At 32.5% G+C, this 13,105-nt stretch overlaps 1 protein-coding gene across 1 annotated transcript in view; it reads left to right on the forward strand.

The window, feature by feature from the left end:
- The first annotated feature begins 907 nt into the window (after window positions 1–907).
- Window positions 908–13,105, forward strand: part of LOC145690325 (uncharacterized) — a 226,234-nt gene continuing 214,036 nt past the window's right edge. Inside the window, exon 1 of the mRNA XM_081765110.1 lies at window positions 908–1,825. Coding sequence (XP_081621236.1) covers window positions 1,081–1,825 — 745 coding nt within the window. The 5' untranslated portion in view covers window positions 908–1,080. The remainder of the gene's footprint in view (window positions 1,826–13,105) is intronic.

Consider the following 13,105-nt stretch of genomic DNA (forward strand, 5'->3'; position numbering starts at 1 on the left):
TAACTACACGCAGCCGCCACGCGACTAACGTGCTTAAAAACTGAGTTGCCTCAATTTGACTGCTGCACGACCCACGATGTTTAAAATAATTTTACCTGCACACACACGATCACGCACAAGCAGCAACTCACACTACAAGACACAAGCTACAGGACAGAAGCTTATCCCCCAATGAACGCTTTTTAAGAAGCGCGCCTAAAGAAAACTCTCCAATTATGGTGTTTCTTTGTGTACTCTCCCTTTTGCCATCTGTCCTGTGATTTTTAAACAGACTTCTCTCAAAAAGGAAATAAAAAAAACAAAAACAAAAAGATAACAACATCGCAGCACCTCCCTTCGAGACCGCCCAATGAAAATAAAGCGTTGATTCATTCATGGCGGGTTGAAATACGCCCACTACAACTTTTTAATCTTTTTTCTTCCCTTTTTTTACGAAAAGGTTTTGCTCTTGCTCTGTTCAACTGATCCTCATGTGCCTTCCTTTTTTCCTGGTTGTAGTCATAAGAAAGAAAGAAAGAAAGAAAAAGCACATTGATAATAAACCTGTGCAAACGGGGGGATATTGTTAAGCTAATCGTCTGACGCCGCATGAGAAAGTTGCACACATTTTACTTTTTCTTATTCTTTCATCTTTGGTATCTCAAAAAGTGTTGCCAAAACATTACGAGATTTATACGTCTTGTTACTTCCCTTTTTTTGTTCTCTTTTTCCGTGGTATTTGTGTATGTATGTGTGTGTATGTGTTGTTTCTGTCGACAGAAGAGACAGACTTGCTTGTCTTGGTTCGAGTAGCATGGATCCCTTTCGCTGATGCGGTCTGAAACTATTATTACAACTACTGCAGTTGACTAGCAGACAATTTTGCTTAGCTCCCTGCCAAGTTTTAAGAGACATACATTCAATGTAATGAAGTGAATTCTTTTTTAGCGGGTGCGAAAAGAAAACAATAAAAAGGAGAAAACAAAAATTCCCGCCAAATCAAGCAAAAGAAATACTGCCAAATAAACGATAGTTGCTTTTTCGAAAGCAAATGGTAACACAAGTGCAACACCGAAGGGGAAAAACACACTTATTAAATAAATGGCTTTCGGAATGGAAGAAGATCATGAACACATCACAGCGGAGGTGATTTCAGACACGGCGCGGGTACAAGGCAGCGTAGTCACCGAATACCTGGAAACGGCCGCTAGCCGGGAAGTTAGTCATAATGCCGAGTTCCCTGAAACCGCCAACAAGAAGATTGAGCAACAACTTCTACTACATTCCTGTACAGGCAGTAACAGCAGTGACGGAATCCAGTCATTGCAAGCTGCCACTTCTTCTTTATCTGTACCTTCTACAACAGTGGAGAAATCTACAACTAATACAACCACATTACAGCAGCAGGACTTGCCATCAATTTTGTGTACTTTCCTCTTTGGTGGTACCGTTGGTGATGATCAGAACAATGATCATCATTATGGACGAATGGAAATGTCCGAGTACCAGCAACATGGCGTCGGATGTGATATTACAGACATTAGTAGTAGCAGAGGTGTTGACGTCGAGAGTCGAACCACGACAGCAAGTGTTAGTATCAGTAATACGGATAGTGTTGTTGTTGTTAGTAGTGGTAATAATATCAGTGGTGATAATGACACGGAACTCTTATTACAAAGTGTACCTTCTACCTCATCAACAACGGACGCTTGTAGTCCGGTCGGGACACACGGACAAATTTCAGACACAAGCTTTAGTGCAGAGATAACAATAGGTGATGGTGACGAGGATAAAGAAGACATAAATGACGATAATGATGAAGATGATAACGTATTAGTGCCTTCAGGTAAGTACGAAGCTTATATCTAGTGTCTATAATAACAACACGAAGTGAATTAATTGTATTTCATAAGGCTTCAATCCGTAGCACGATTAATATGCACGTAGGTTAGTTGGTCTAGCTATTTAAAGGGTAAGAATATATTTGGACTTATACTCGTAAAACTTATGTAACTTATATATGTAAACCTTTGTGTTGATGATTAACACTTTCTTCCCTAGTTGTCACTGCATTTCCGCTTGAGCAATCTTTTGCGTCATTTTTCCACCCACATTACTCAAAAGTCATAAAATATTTATACTGTATAATCACAGCAAAGAGTCGTATTCTTAAATTTAGACTCTATAGTCATTGCTTGACTTGTATAGACACGTTATGAAAGTCTATTTCTTCCACTAAATGTGTTTTACGAACGATTCTGACAGGATAGGACACTTTCTGTAAATTAAACTAATACATTGATCTGACTGGTGAAATCATTGAAACAAAATAATATAATCATTTTTTTTTTTTTTTTTTACATAGTCTGTATATCTATCGAAATTTTCTGAAAAATATTTTTCTCTATTTAAAGACAGACAATCCTTAACATAAGATAAATTCAACAGTTTATTATGATAATTTGCATTTACAGTTACAATACTTTGTAAAATGATAGACGATCATCTTTTAAAACATTGCTATATGAAAAAAAGTTTCATACTAAAATTTTAAAATTAAAATAAGCATTTAAGTATGTTTTTCTTTATAACATTTTCGTGATTAAGAGACCTATTATGTTCGATTAAAATATTGCCAACTAAACAGATGCATTTTGTTCAAACTTTATGTACATACGTTTCGAAAATTTTGTGCAGTTATAGATAATAATTTAGATGTTTATGGAAAAAATTTATTTAATAGCTGACAGTCAAATTACAAGACATGTATGCATGTGCACCTTATTTTTGATGTATGCCTAAAATCTACATAATTGTATATGTAAAGATTTCTGTAGGAAAAGTTGAGGTAATGTAAGGACTTTTAAATAAGCAATTTACTCCCTAACAATAACAAAGAAGACAGAATTACGCTTTAAAATGAAATTAACTTGTATAGTATTTCCCAATCCCATTAGTCTCTTTACAATAATATAAAATTATTAATATGGAAATTATATAGTATTTCGTAGTAGTATAAAATTATTAATATGGAAATTTTACAATACAAGTTTCTTCAAATAATAATAACGATAACGATAACCCCAGAATCATACCAAAAGAAATTTGCACACATCATAATTATATACATGTTTCTCAGCCCAAATATCATATTTTATTACTAAACCTCAGGCTTAAATAACAGCTTAAGAATCAAATACACTTACGTTTAATTATTAAATTATTTAAATAGTAGCATTACAACTTAGTAATGTAATACAATAATACAATGTATAATGTAATACAATAGTAGCATTAGAACTTTCACTGCAAAATTAGCAACAGAGCTAGGGAAAGTTCTTTCTTTTCTTGATGCTATACATAACTAACAACGCCATCTTCTAGGAAAATAATTCAGCAAATTTATAAATATTAGAAAATTGTTAGTTGAACATTAAAACATGCCCTTAAATCGTTGTCTAAAGAAAATATTGTGTATAATATTTACGTTTGTATGAATCTAAACCGTAATCATAAATTCTACTTCATTTTTAAATAAGTAATTATTTATTTTCACAGAAAATTAACTTTTACTTTCCGCCATGTTATACTTCCTCGCTTCTTTTGAAGTGTTTTCTATTAATTAACGCTGCAAGTGCACTCTGGGGTCTGTAGAACTCCGACTACATTTTAAATTTATTCTGTGAATTAATTGTTTCCTTTAATCAGTTCCCAGTCTCAACTTCGAGAAACGTTTATAATTTCTGTATGTACTGAACATTTTCAAATCTATATGCTTTAATGTGAGTGACAGGTCTGCTTACCTATGTTTTTTTCAATACAATTGGGTTTATTTGAAGTCGATGATCAATAATAGGTCCATTTTGTAATCTTCTATACTAGAAATTTACATGGCTGTTCTAGAAGAAAACTGTCTATTTACTATCTTTCGACATTAGGACATATTCAGCTACTCAGAATTCTTAATTCCTTTCCAAATATTGTTATCTTCCTACATTAACACATATTTCAGTTACACAGATTTATTAATCACTTTCAAAATCTTATTACCTGCCTTCATTAACACATATTCCAGTTACACAAAATTCTCAATTTCTTTCAAAATCTTATTACTTGCCTACATTAAGACATATTCCAGTTACATAGAATTCTTAATTCCTTTCAAAATCTTATGCAGAATCGCCCAAGTACTATTGAGTCTGCCAGACCCCAGTGAGTACTTTGTATATCTAAAAATAAACGAGTACCTGCAAAGTTAAAGTATAGTATATCAAAATACAAGGATAAAAGAAACAATCTCAACAAATGCTTTATTACACATAACAACAGTATTCAGTTGATCTCAAATGCTATATCTATATAACGATATACCGTTTGTGTTAAAAATAAAATCTAGTTCTGATTTTTACATATTGTCAAATGATAAGTTCAGTGCACAAGAGAATCAAGTCCATATTTTTGGTCATTTTGGACATTTCATCTCTAGGACACATTTTGTGAATCCTTTAAGAGCTTAAAAGATTCACGTTCAGATATTGTTATGGTTATCATAGTCTGAAATGCCAAAATGCGGGCACTCTTTCATCTGTTTAATTCGTTATATACCTAACCTAGGTAAACATTGACTTTTGACACAAGAATGATAAGTTTTATGTTTAACTTTGAAGTTTATTCTTAAAACATTATGAATATATATATATATATATATATATATATATATATATATATATATATATATATATATATATATATATATATATATATATATATATATACTCCATGGTTCTGGATAATCACAATAACATTTAAAAGCACATTTTTCTGACCAGAACAAAATGAATTATTTAATAATTATACGATAAATGAAAATGCTAACTAACGGCTGAGGAAGATATAAGATTTGCTGTCATCTGTCTTTTCTCAATGTCTGATGAAGAGGACGTTAGGTCCTTGAAACTGTAACAAAAATCGTATAATTATTAAATAATTCATTTTGTTCTGGTCAGAAAAATGTGTTTTTAAATATATATATATATATATATATATATATATATATATATATATATATATATATATGTTAACTTTGCTTACTTATGTTTTTCAGTAGGTTAGATCTGATTCTTTCTAACAATTCCCTCTTTAAATACAAATAATCATCATATCTGTACATGTGAAATGCCTGAAATTGAATTAACAATACACTTGAGCGTAGAAAATGCGGACAAATGAGGGAGTTTTAACAAAATGTATGCGGACGGAAATTTTAGCTCTCAAAATCCAGTTGGTAATCTTAGATATTGTAAACAACTCTAAAATCAGTGTTAAATTTTTCATATACCTATACTTAAGCCTACCGTACAAACTTTCTCTTGTTCTCAGAACTATAATAATTGAACATAATTTCTCTGTGCTCTGAACGTCCCAAATATGAGGTTACTTAAATTTCTGAAGCAAGATATGAAATGTATAAAGTTGGAACAGAAAATCATTGATATGTTTATACTAAAATAGAGCTTATTAAGTAGTATGATCATACTTATAAGCAGTACTTTTATTCCAAGCCCTCATACGTTGATATTAGAATTGTTTTTTTTTAAATACTATGTATTCCTTTCAATTACTAATGAACATATGTTTCGCAAAAACGTTTATAGAAATGGGCAGAATAATTGATTTATTGAATCATGTATATGCAATAGATATTGCGTACATTAAACTTGAAAATGTCCATGTCTTAACATAGAATTTAAATCGTGAAATCTTTCTTGAAAGTACATAAAAATCACAACAGTAGTTCAGTCGAATTATGGTTCTTAAATAGCTTAAATTATTCATATATTTGTTCTATATCGAAATAAACCAACCACTTGAAAATGTTTCGCATAATGTAAAGCGTTTATTTTCTTTATTAATTTATCATAATAACAGAGGTGACCAATATTTTTAGGTTTAACGGCTACTTTTCATTTCAGAAATCATTACTTATTTGTTCACTAGCACGCTAGAGGAAATCATGAGATAAGGGCAGTGATCAATACAAACAGTATAGGCTTTATGACGCAGACCACCGCGAACTGTTTCTCACGACTTGCCTGGCCAACCCTGGCATATTAATATTAAATTTTACCTGTTCATATAAAAATAGAAACTCCATAGACTGAATACATTATACAAATCAGTATATTCGAGGTAAAAATCAAAAAATTATGCATTAACAAACATTTCATAAAATAATAATGCAATAAGATACATATCTTCTTTTTGTTCACCTCAACCATAGGTTGGTGGGCAACATTGAAATTTTAAAACTTTTCTCTCGCCTGAGAGAGCTGTTTTATACTTTGATACGGCCTCTTCTTCGTAACTGCATAGAGCAATAAAAGGTAACAAACATTAATTGATGTATTTTATCCACTGTGCATTACTGTACACAGAGTGAGTGCTCTGATTGATTAATATATGTACGAATCACGTCTTCACATATTCAGGCTTAAAATTGTTAGTTTTATCAAATAGAATGGGCAGGCAGTAGTTACCAGATGTTTTCGGAGGGGTAACGCTTACGGAGAATGTAATTTAAAAAAAATCACTGTTGAATGTAATATGGCAAAAATAACGTAAATAGGAAGTACATTTTGAATGAATGTGCTTTTAACCCATTTGTGCCCATTGTCGACATTTGTCGACAACCTCTGACGTCGACATTTGTGAGGTTTCGGAACGTCTGGAGCTGAAATAAAAATCGGGGTAAAGGGTACAACTTTTTCTAGTGTCGGTTGGTATCACTGCCTACGATTAGGTGAGCGACATCCCACTCCGTGTCACTTGGTGTGTATTTTGTACGAGATATAAAAAATAGAAACAAATATTTCGAAAAAATAATTTGGGCAGAAATGGGTTAATTGAGTGTCTCAAAGGCACAAAGCTGAAAATTGGCTCAATTATTAATATACTGATAGATAAACGAAGCAGAGAGAATGTGGGGCTCCCGGTACTATCAATGAATGAAAATAATCTTGAGTGTCATTCACAAAGTTGCGTCAAAATACGTAGTGTTATTCATGAAACGAGAAGACGTCCGAAGAGTAGTATATCTTCAAAATCGAGACGAGATATCAAGCTTTTCGAGTCTCGTAGGAAAAACTAGTTCTCTCAAGCCTTAGTTCTCAAACACTGTTTTAGTGTCACATGAGTCGTAGTATAAAAAATGATAAATTGATAAAGTGGCTATAAGATCATAATAAAGAATATTTATCGATGTTTGAAGATGTGCAAGCATTTATATAATATACTTCAATAATAAATATGGTTTAAATGTTGTTATGTCACGCCCTTCGTGAATCTTTCATTACGCGGAAGGGTTCTGACAACTTCTAGATGAAAAGAAATCAAGGCCCAAATTTTGTACATACATTCGCAAAACGAGACGAGACGAGAAAAACCTTCTTTCTCGTCTCATGGGAAACTTCCTAAGGCAAAGTACTCTTCATTATCATAATATTCCTTCTGACAAGCAATCGTTGTGATGGGGGCATGTATTTAGCATGTCAAAATAAGTGCTCATGTAATTTTTTTTTGCAACTCGATTGCCAGGACTTTCGCAATAACTTCCGCCCTTTTCAAGATTTTCGTCTTGCACCAAAATCATTGTCTTTTACTAACGAACACCCTTTATATCTCACTTGAATTACAATTAAGTGTTCTTTTCTTCGGTATATGTTTAGTTTGAACACTCTCCCAAAACAAGAAAATAACAGAAGAAAATTTCCTAACAAAAATATTAATTTTCTCATTTTCTTCGTTTATATCTTGGCAACACTGCCTCGGAGATAAAAAGATTAAGACGTACCCCATTATATTTCAAATATATTATGTGAATGTTATGTTCATTGATCCAGTAGTCCTGACAGGGAAAAAAACAGTTTCTTATTATTTGTAATGAAAAATTAAATTAAATTTAGTGAACTGGAACATAATGTTCAATCATACGTTTTTAAATAGATTATAGGTACAATCGACACCTCATTTGAATTGCAAATAAATGAGCTTTCTTTTAATGTGGTTACTCTTAGACAGAGGTACCAAAGAAAAGTAATAGTTTTTTTTTTTTTTGTTTAAAGAATTTTTTTCGTAAAATCCTGCGTTCACAATTTATTCAATTATTACTTGGCAGTTCTGTCTCTGGAGCACGTAAAAAAAATCCAATCTTTGCCTGAAAAAAAAATCATACCCTATTATGTCTCAAAAATATCCTACAAGTAAAGTTTTGCGTTGATTGCTCTAATAGTATCTAAGAAAAAATATACAATGTTTGCGTTGCATTGCCTATTTTCGTGCAAGTTGTCCGGGTAGAGTAGGGGGAAAAGCGGTAGCTTTGATGTTTCGTGACAGCAACACAAATATAACATTCGTTTACTCTGTTGTTGACACAACTATTAGACTTTCAGTAAATGTGTATGTATGCATTTTTTAAAAAAGTCCTAAGCTTATAAAACTAGGAAACCAATATTTTTGTAGGGAAATTTTCATAATTTATCTGTTTATAAGAGTATTCAAACTACATTGATAGTTTGGATGGAAAAGTCACTACAATTCAAACGAGGTAAGATTGTATCTATACTCCAATTAGAACGTGTGTGAATAAATATATATATCTTCCACTTTGCTAAATTTAATTTTCTACTTTTTCATCACAAACGAAAACATATTGTATTTTTCTCAGGTACTATCGGAATAATGAACTTAATATTCACATAGAATCTTTGAAATACGTATAATGGGCATGCCTAAAATCTTTTTCTTTGTCTAAACACTGTTGTCAAGTTATAAGCGAAAAAAATTAGGAAACGAATATTTTTGTTGGGAAATTTTTCAAACTTCTCTCTGTTATTTTCCCTGTTTTTGGAAACATTCAAACTAGACTTATACCAAAGGAAAGAGCATTTAACTGTAACTCAAATTAGGTATAAACGGTGTTTGTACTTTAATTAGGAGTTGAATTATATATGCGTGTTAGTAATAGCCTACGATCTTACAAGAGGGAAATCTTATAAAGAGAAGAAGTGTAATTGTTCTACCCAATCGATGGCATTCGAGTTTTAAAAGTTTGCAGAGTTCTTATTTGGAATGCTAAATACATTTTTTTTAAATATTTTTTTCTGCTTCCATCAGACCGTTTGCTTGTGTGGTGTCAAGATAATAAAAATTTTGTATATGTAAAAAAAAAAAAAAAAAAAAAAAAGTCGACTAAAGTTAAGTGTGGGATCAATGATACAGTGTCTGGTTTAAATAAAACAAGACATTTGGAGAATATGCAAGAGAAAAAACTGTAACCCCAATCTCTCCTTTGCCATGCATTTGCCATGCCATTCCTCAATACTGATATAAGACAATATGAAAAAACACAGTTCCTGAAGTTTCAATAAGCTATTACCTCAGAAGCTGTTATCTAGACTAGACTAAAACCAAGAGGGGCAAAAATTTATTATTTTTATTAGATAAAAACAACTGTCCGGATGTATGTCCCAGGTAGCTAAAATAGGAGAACTTAAGTACTCTCCAATGAAAGCGATTGGAGTCTATGCGATTCTAGCGATTTGGGAAATATAAAGGAAAGACTATTAAACTTTACTACCTCTGTTACTTTCGTATTGTAATCAAATAAACATTTAAAAGGACGGAGTGGCCTAATTTTCGGAAGGATGTCTAATATTAAACAACTCAAAACCTATTATCAAAAATTTTTACTTAACCTCCAAATGTACTATCTACTTGTATTATTTCAGATCAATATTTTTATTGGAACCTTTATTTTTACATGCATAGCAAAGTGAACCCGTTGATGCAAATCTATGCATAAATTATTGATGTGCACTTTGTATGTTACACTGGTGACGCAAAGGATGATCCGGGACATCTCTCGACAAGATACTAAGAAAAAAAAAAGTACATTTACTATATTAATATACCTGTACAAAAATTCTGAAGTAACATGAACTTGAAAGCTTGAACCTCCCCTTTGACGAAAAACTGTATGTGCTACTGATATGATATGTATACAGGGTATATCAAAAGTCCGGAACTATAAATCAACTCCGTTATAAGTAACAATACCAAAAATTGAAAATAGAGGAAGGGTGTTGAAAATATGTGTTTTTCAATCTAAAATGGTTTGATTTTTTTTCTAATCACACCAGTGATTTGAGTTTCTCATATTAAATAAAACAAAACGTATTTGCAGTTCATCAGGCTGTTCGAACGGAACGCAACGACATGCAAAAATGGCACCGGGGAGTGTACTGTACACGTTGTTGTGAGAATACTTCGATTCCGTTTCCCAACAGTACTGAATTGTTTGTTAGATGAAGGCTCAAAGGAACAACCTACTGACCTGGCAATGTTACTTTTTCATTTAATGTGGGGTTGCTTTACCAGTATGGAGCCCAAAGGGAAAACTTGTAACATTTTAGATTGAAACCCACTTATTTCCAACAACTTTTTCCTCTTTCCATTCTTACGTATTTTTTGACTCTTAAGAATCATAACGGGGCTGGGTTATGGCACCGGACTTTTGATATACCCGATATAAACATTTTACACATAACTAGGAGATTACACGTTCTTCGCACGAGGAGAATACGTTTCATTTTGGATTTAAAGGGCTCAATTTGTATTTAAACGGCATCGGAAGTGTCACTGTTCATCTCAGCGACCCCGAAAACTATCGATTCGACACTAATAACGGTCATTTTTGATCATTTTTATATATCTCTCCTAAGTTACACAGTCAAAGTGAAATGATAAAAACCCATCCCAGGCTCGAACCTCATCTATGTTAAAAATTTGATCGAGATCGGTCGGGGAGTTCAAGAGTTATTAAGACACAGATGTAGTTAGTTTCATTTTTATTTATTATCGTATATATCTCCCCCCCTCTCTCCTAAGTTGCACCGTCAAAGTGAAATAATAAAAACCATCCCAGGTCCTATCTCATCTATGCTAAAAACTTGATCGAGATCGGTCGGACGTTCCAAAAGGTATGAATTCACAAACATAGTTACTTTAATATTTAATATAGACTACCAGAATACCCGTTCTTCACACGGGGAGAATATGTTTCATTTTGGACATAAAGAGCTCCATTTGGATTTAAGTGACATCGACCCCTAATACTATGAATTCGACACTAATATCGATCATTTATATATATATATATATATATATATATATATATATATATATATATATATATATATATATATATATATATCCTCTTTCCCCAAATTGCAAGGCTGAATTTGGATTTAAAAGACATCGGAAGTGTCACCGTTCATTTCAACAACCCAGAAAACCATGGATTCGACGCTAACATCGGTCATTTTCGATTATTTTTAAATTCTCCTCTTCCCACCTCCTAAGTTTCACCGGCAAAGAGAAATGATAAAAGCCATCTCAGGTTCGAACTTCATTTATGTTGAAAATTTGATCGAGATTTGTTGGGTGGTTCAAACGGTACGAAGTCACAAAGGTAGTCACTTTCATTCATATGATTATATATCATCATATAAACTTCCATTCACAACATAAATCAATATAGAATCATTTTCATGTTTAATTTTTAGAGACTATTAATTAAAACATGTAGTGGGTTGAACTAAAACCTGAAGCAGTAATATTTGCCTTTTGATATCTTTTTCACTGTGAAAACAAATAAAAATAGAGAAAGCAAGAAAAGAAAAGATTAAGTATCTCTCTATTTTTAGTTTTTACCTCAGTGTCACAGTGGATGTCGATAAAAGCACTGAAATATGATTAAATGAAGCTCCTAAATGTTTCATAAAATCAAATTGAACTTTACTAAACTAAAGCTAAAACTAGATCTTTGAAGCGCTTCAGCCATTTATGATAATATGAAGTTAGTTAAGACGAGTGGTTAGCAAATCGGGAGTTCTAGAGTTGTTGTGGTTGGTTTTCTTGATCGAATTCCGCTACTAATTTCAGAATCGTTTTCAACTATAAGGACCATTTCTTTCAAATCCATGCTTATAGATTCCTTTCTGTTAATTATCGTCAGAACATTTCTCATTAATACACAACCACCACACACCACATTCACTGTCACCAGTAATAATGATGTGAAGATAATGTAACTCTCTATATGGCATTAAAATAACTATACGGCATAAAAACTATAAAACGGCAATGCGTTGCACGTTTCCAAAAAAGTCTCTTGTCCATTTTATAAAACTTAAAGCAAAATAAGTTTACTAAAATATAAAATAAATACCTGAACACATTAAAAGGGGTAAAAAAAAAAACTAGCCACTGGTGTGACAGTCCGTTGTGGGCCTGAACCGCTCCAACGCCATCTGTTAGCAACTGGCTGAACCACGTCCAGTCTAGCGACGAACACGTGATCAGTGTGCTGAGTCACCCTGTCTCTAACAGACGTATCAGGAGCTTCCTAAATCTAGTGACCGTCACGACTTTTTTATTCACGTGACTTCCCAGTTTGCCTCACGACGGTAGGTGGAAGACCAGGAATCGAACCCGGGACCACGCGAACGAACGTAAGTCCAACGCTCTAACCACTAGACTAATAACTAAATGGTCCCATAATAATAATAAGTTCCATAATTAAAGTCAGCTGAAATTAGGTATTAACTAATGAAAAAAATACATTTAAAAAATGGACAAGAAACATTTTGGAATTGGGTGACCTAATTGATCAACGCGTTCAATTTTTTTTTTCTACGAAAGGAAGAGTATATGGACAGACTGTATGCTTAATATACTTTCTTCTGATAGTATATACAGTAATTTTGAAGTAAAGCAAAAGAATAAATTACAATATCATAATTGTTAATGTTTTCTGGATATCCAGGTCTGAGACAGTAAAGTACTACAGAACAGGAGAAACTATCATTTATGATTAAGAAAAGTAAGACAGGCAAACCAAATTTATTAATTAGTGTATTTCAGTCTCCAAAGCAAATTACCTAAAATGTAGATTTGAAGTGGCAATACTATACACATCAACATGATTTTGTTTTTAGTAATATGATATAACATTTGGAAGATGTAGATTGTTCAGCAACGGTAATACGTATCGTATATATAGTTATTA

Source organism: Thermobia domestica, chromosome 7 (genome assembly GCF_964235325.1).
Source record: "Thermobia domestica chromosome 7, izTheDome1.hap1.1, whole genome shotgun sequence".
In the NCBI taxonomy this organism is placed as follows: Eukaryota; Metazoa; Arthropoda; class Insecta; order Zygentoma; family Lepismatidae; genus Thermobia; species Thermobia domestica.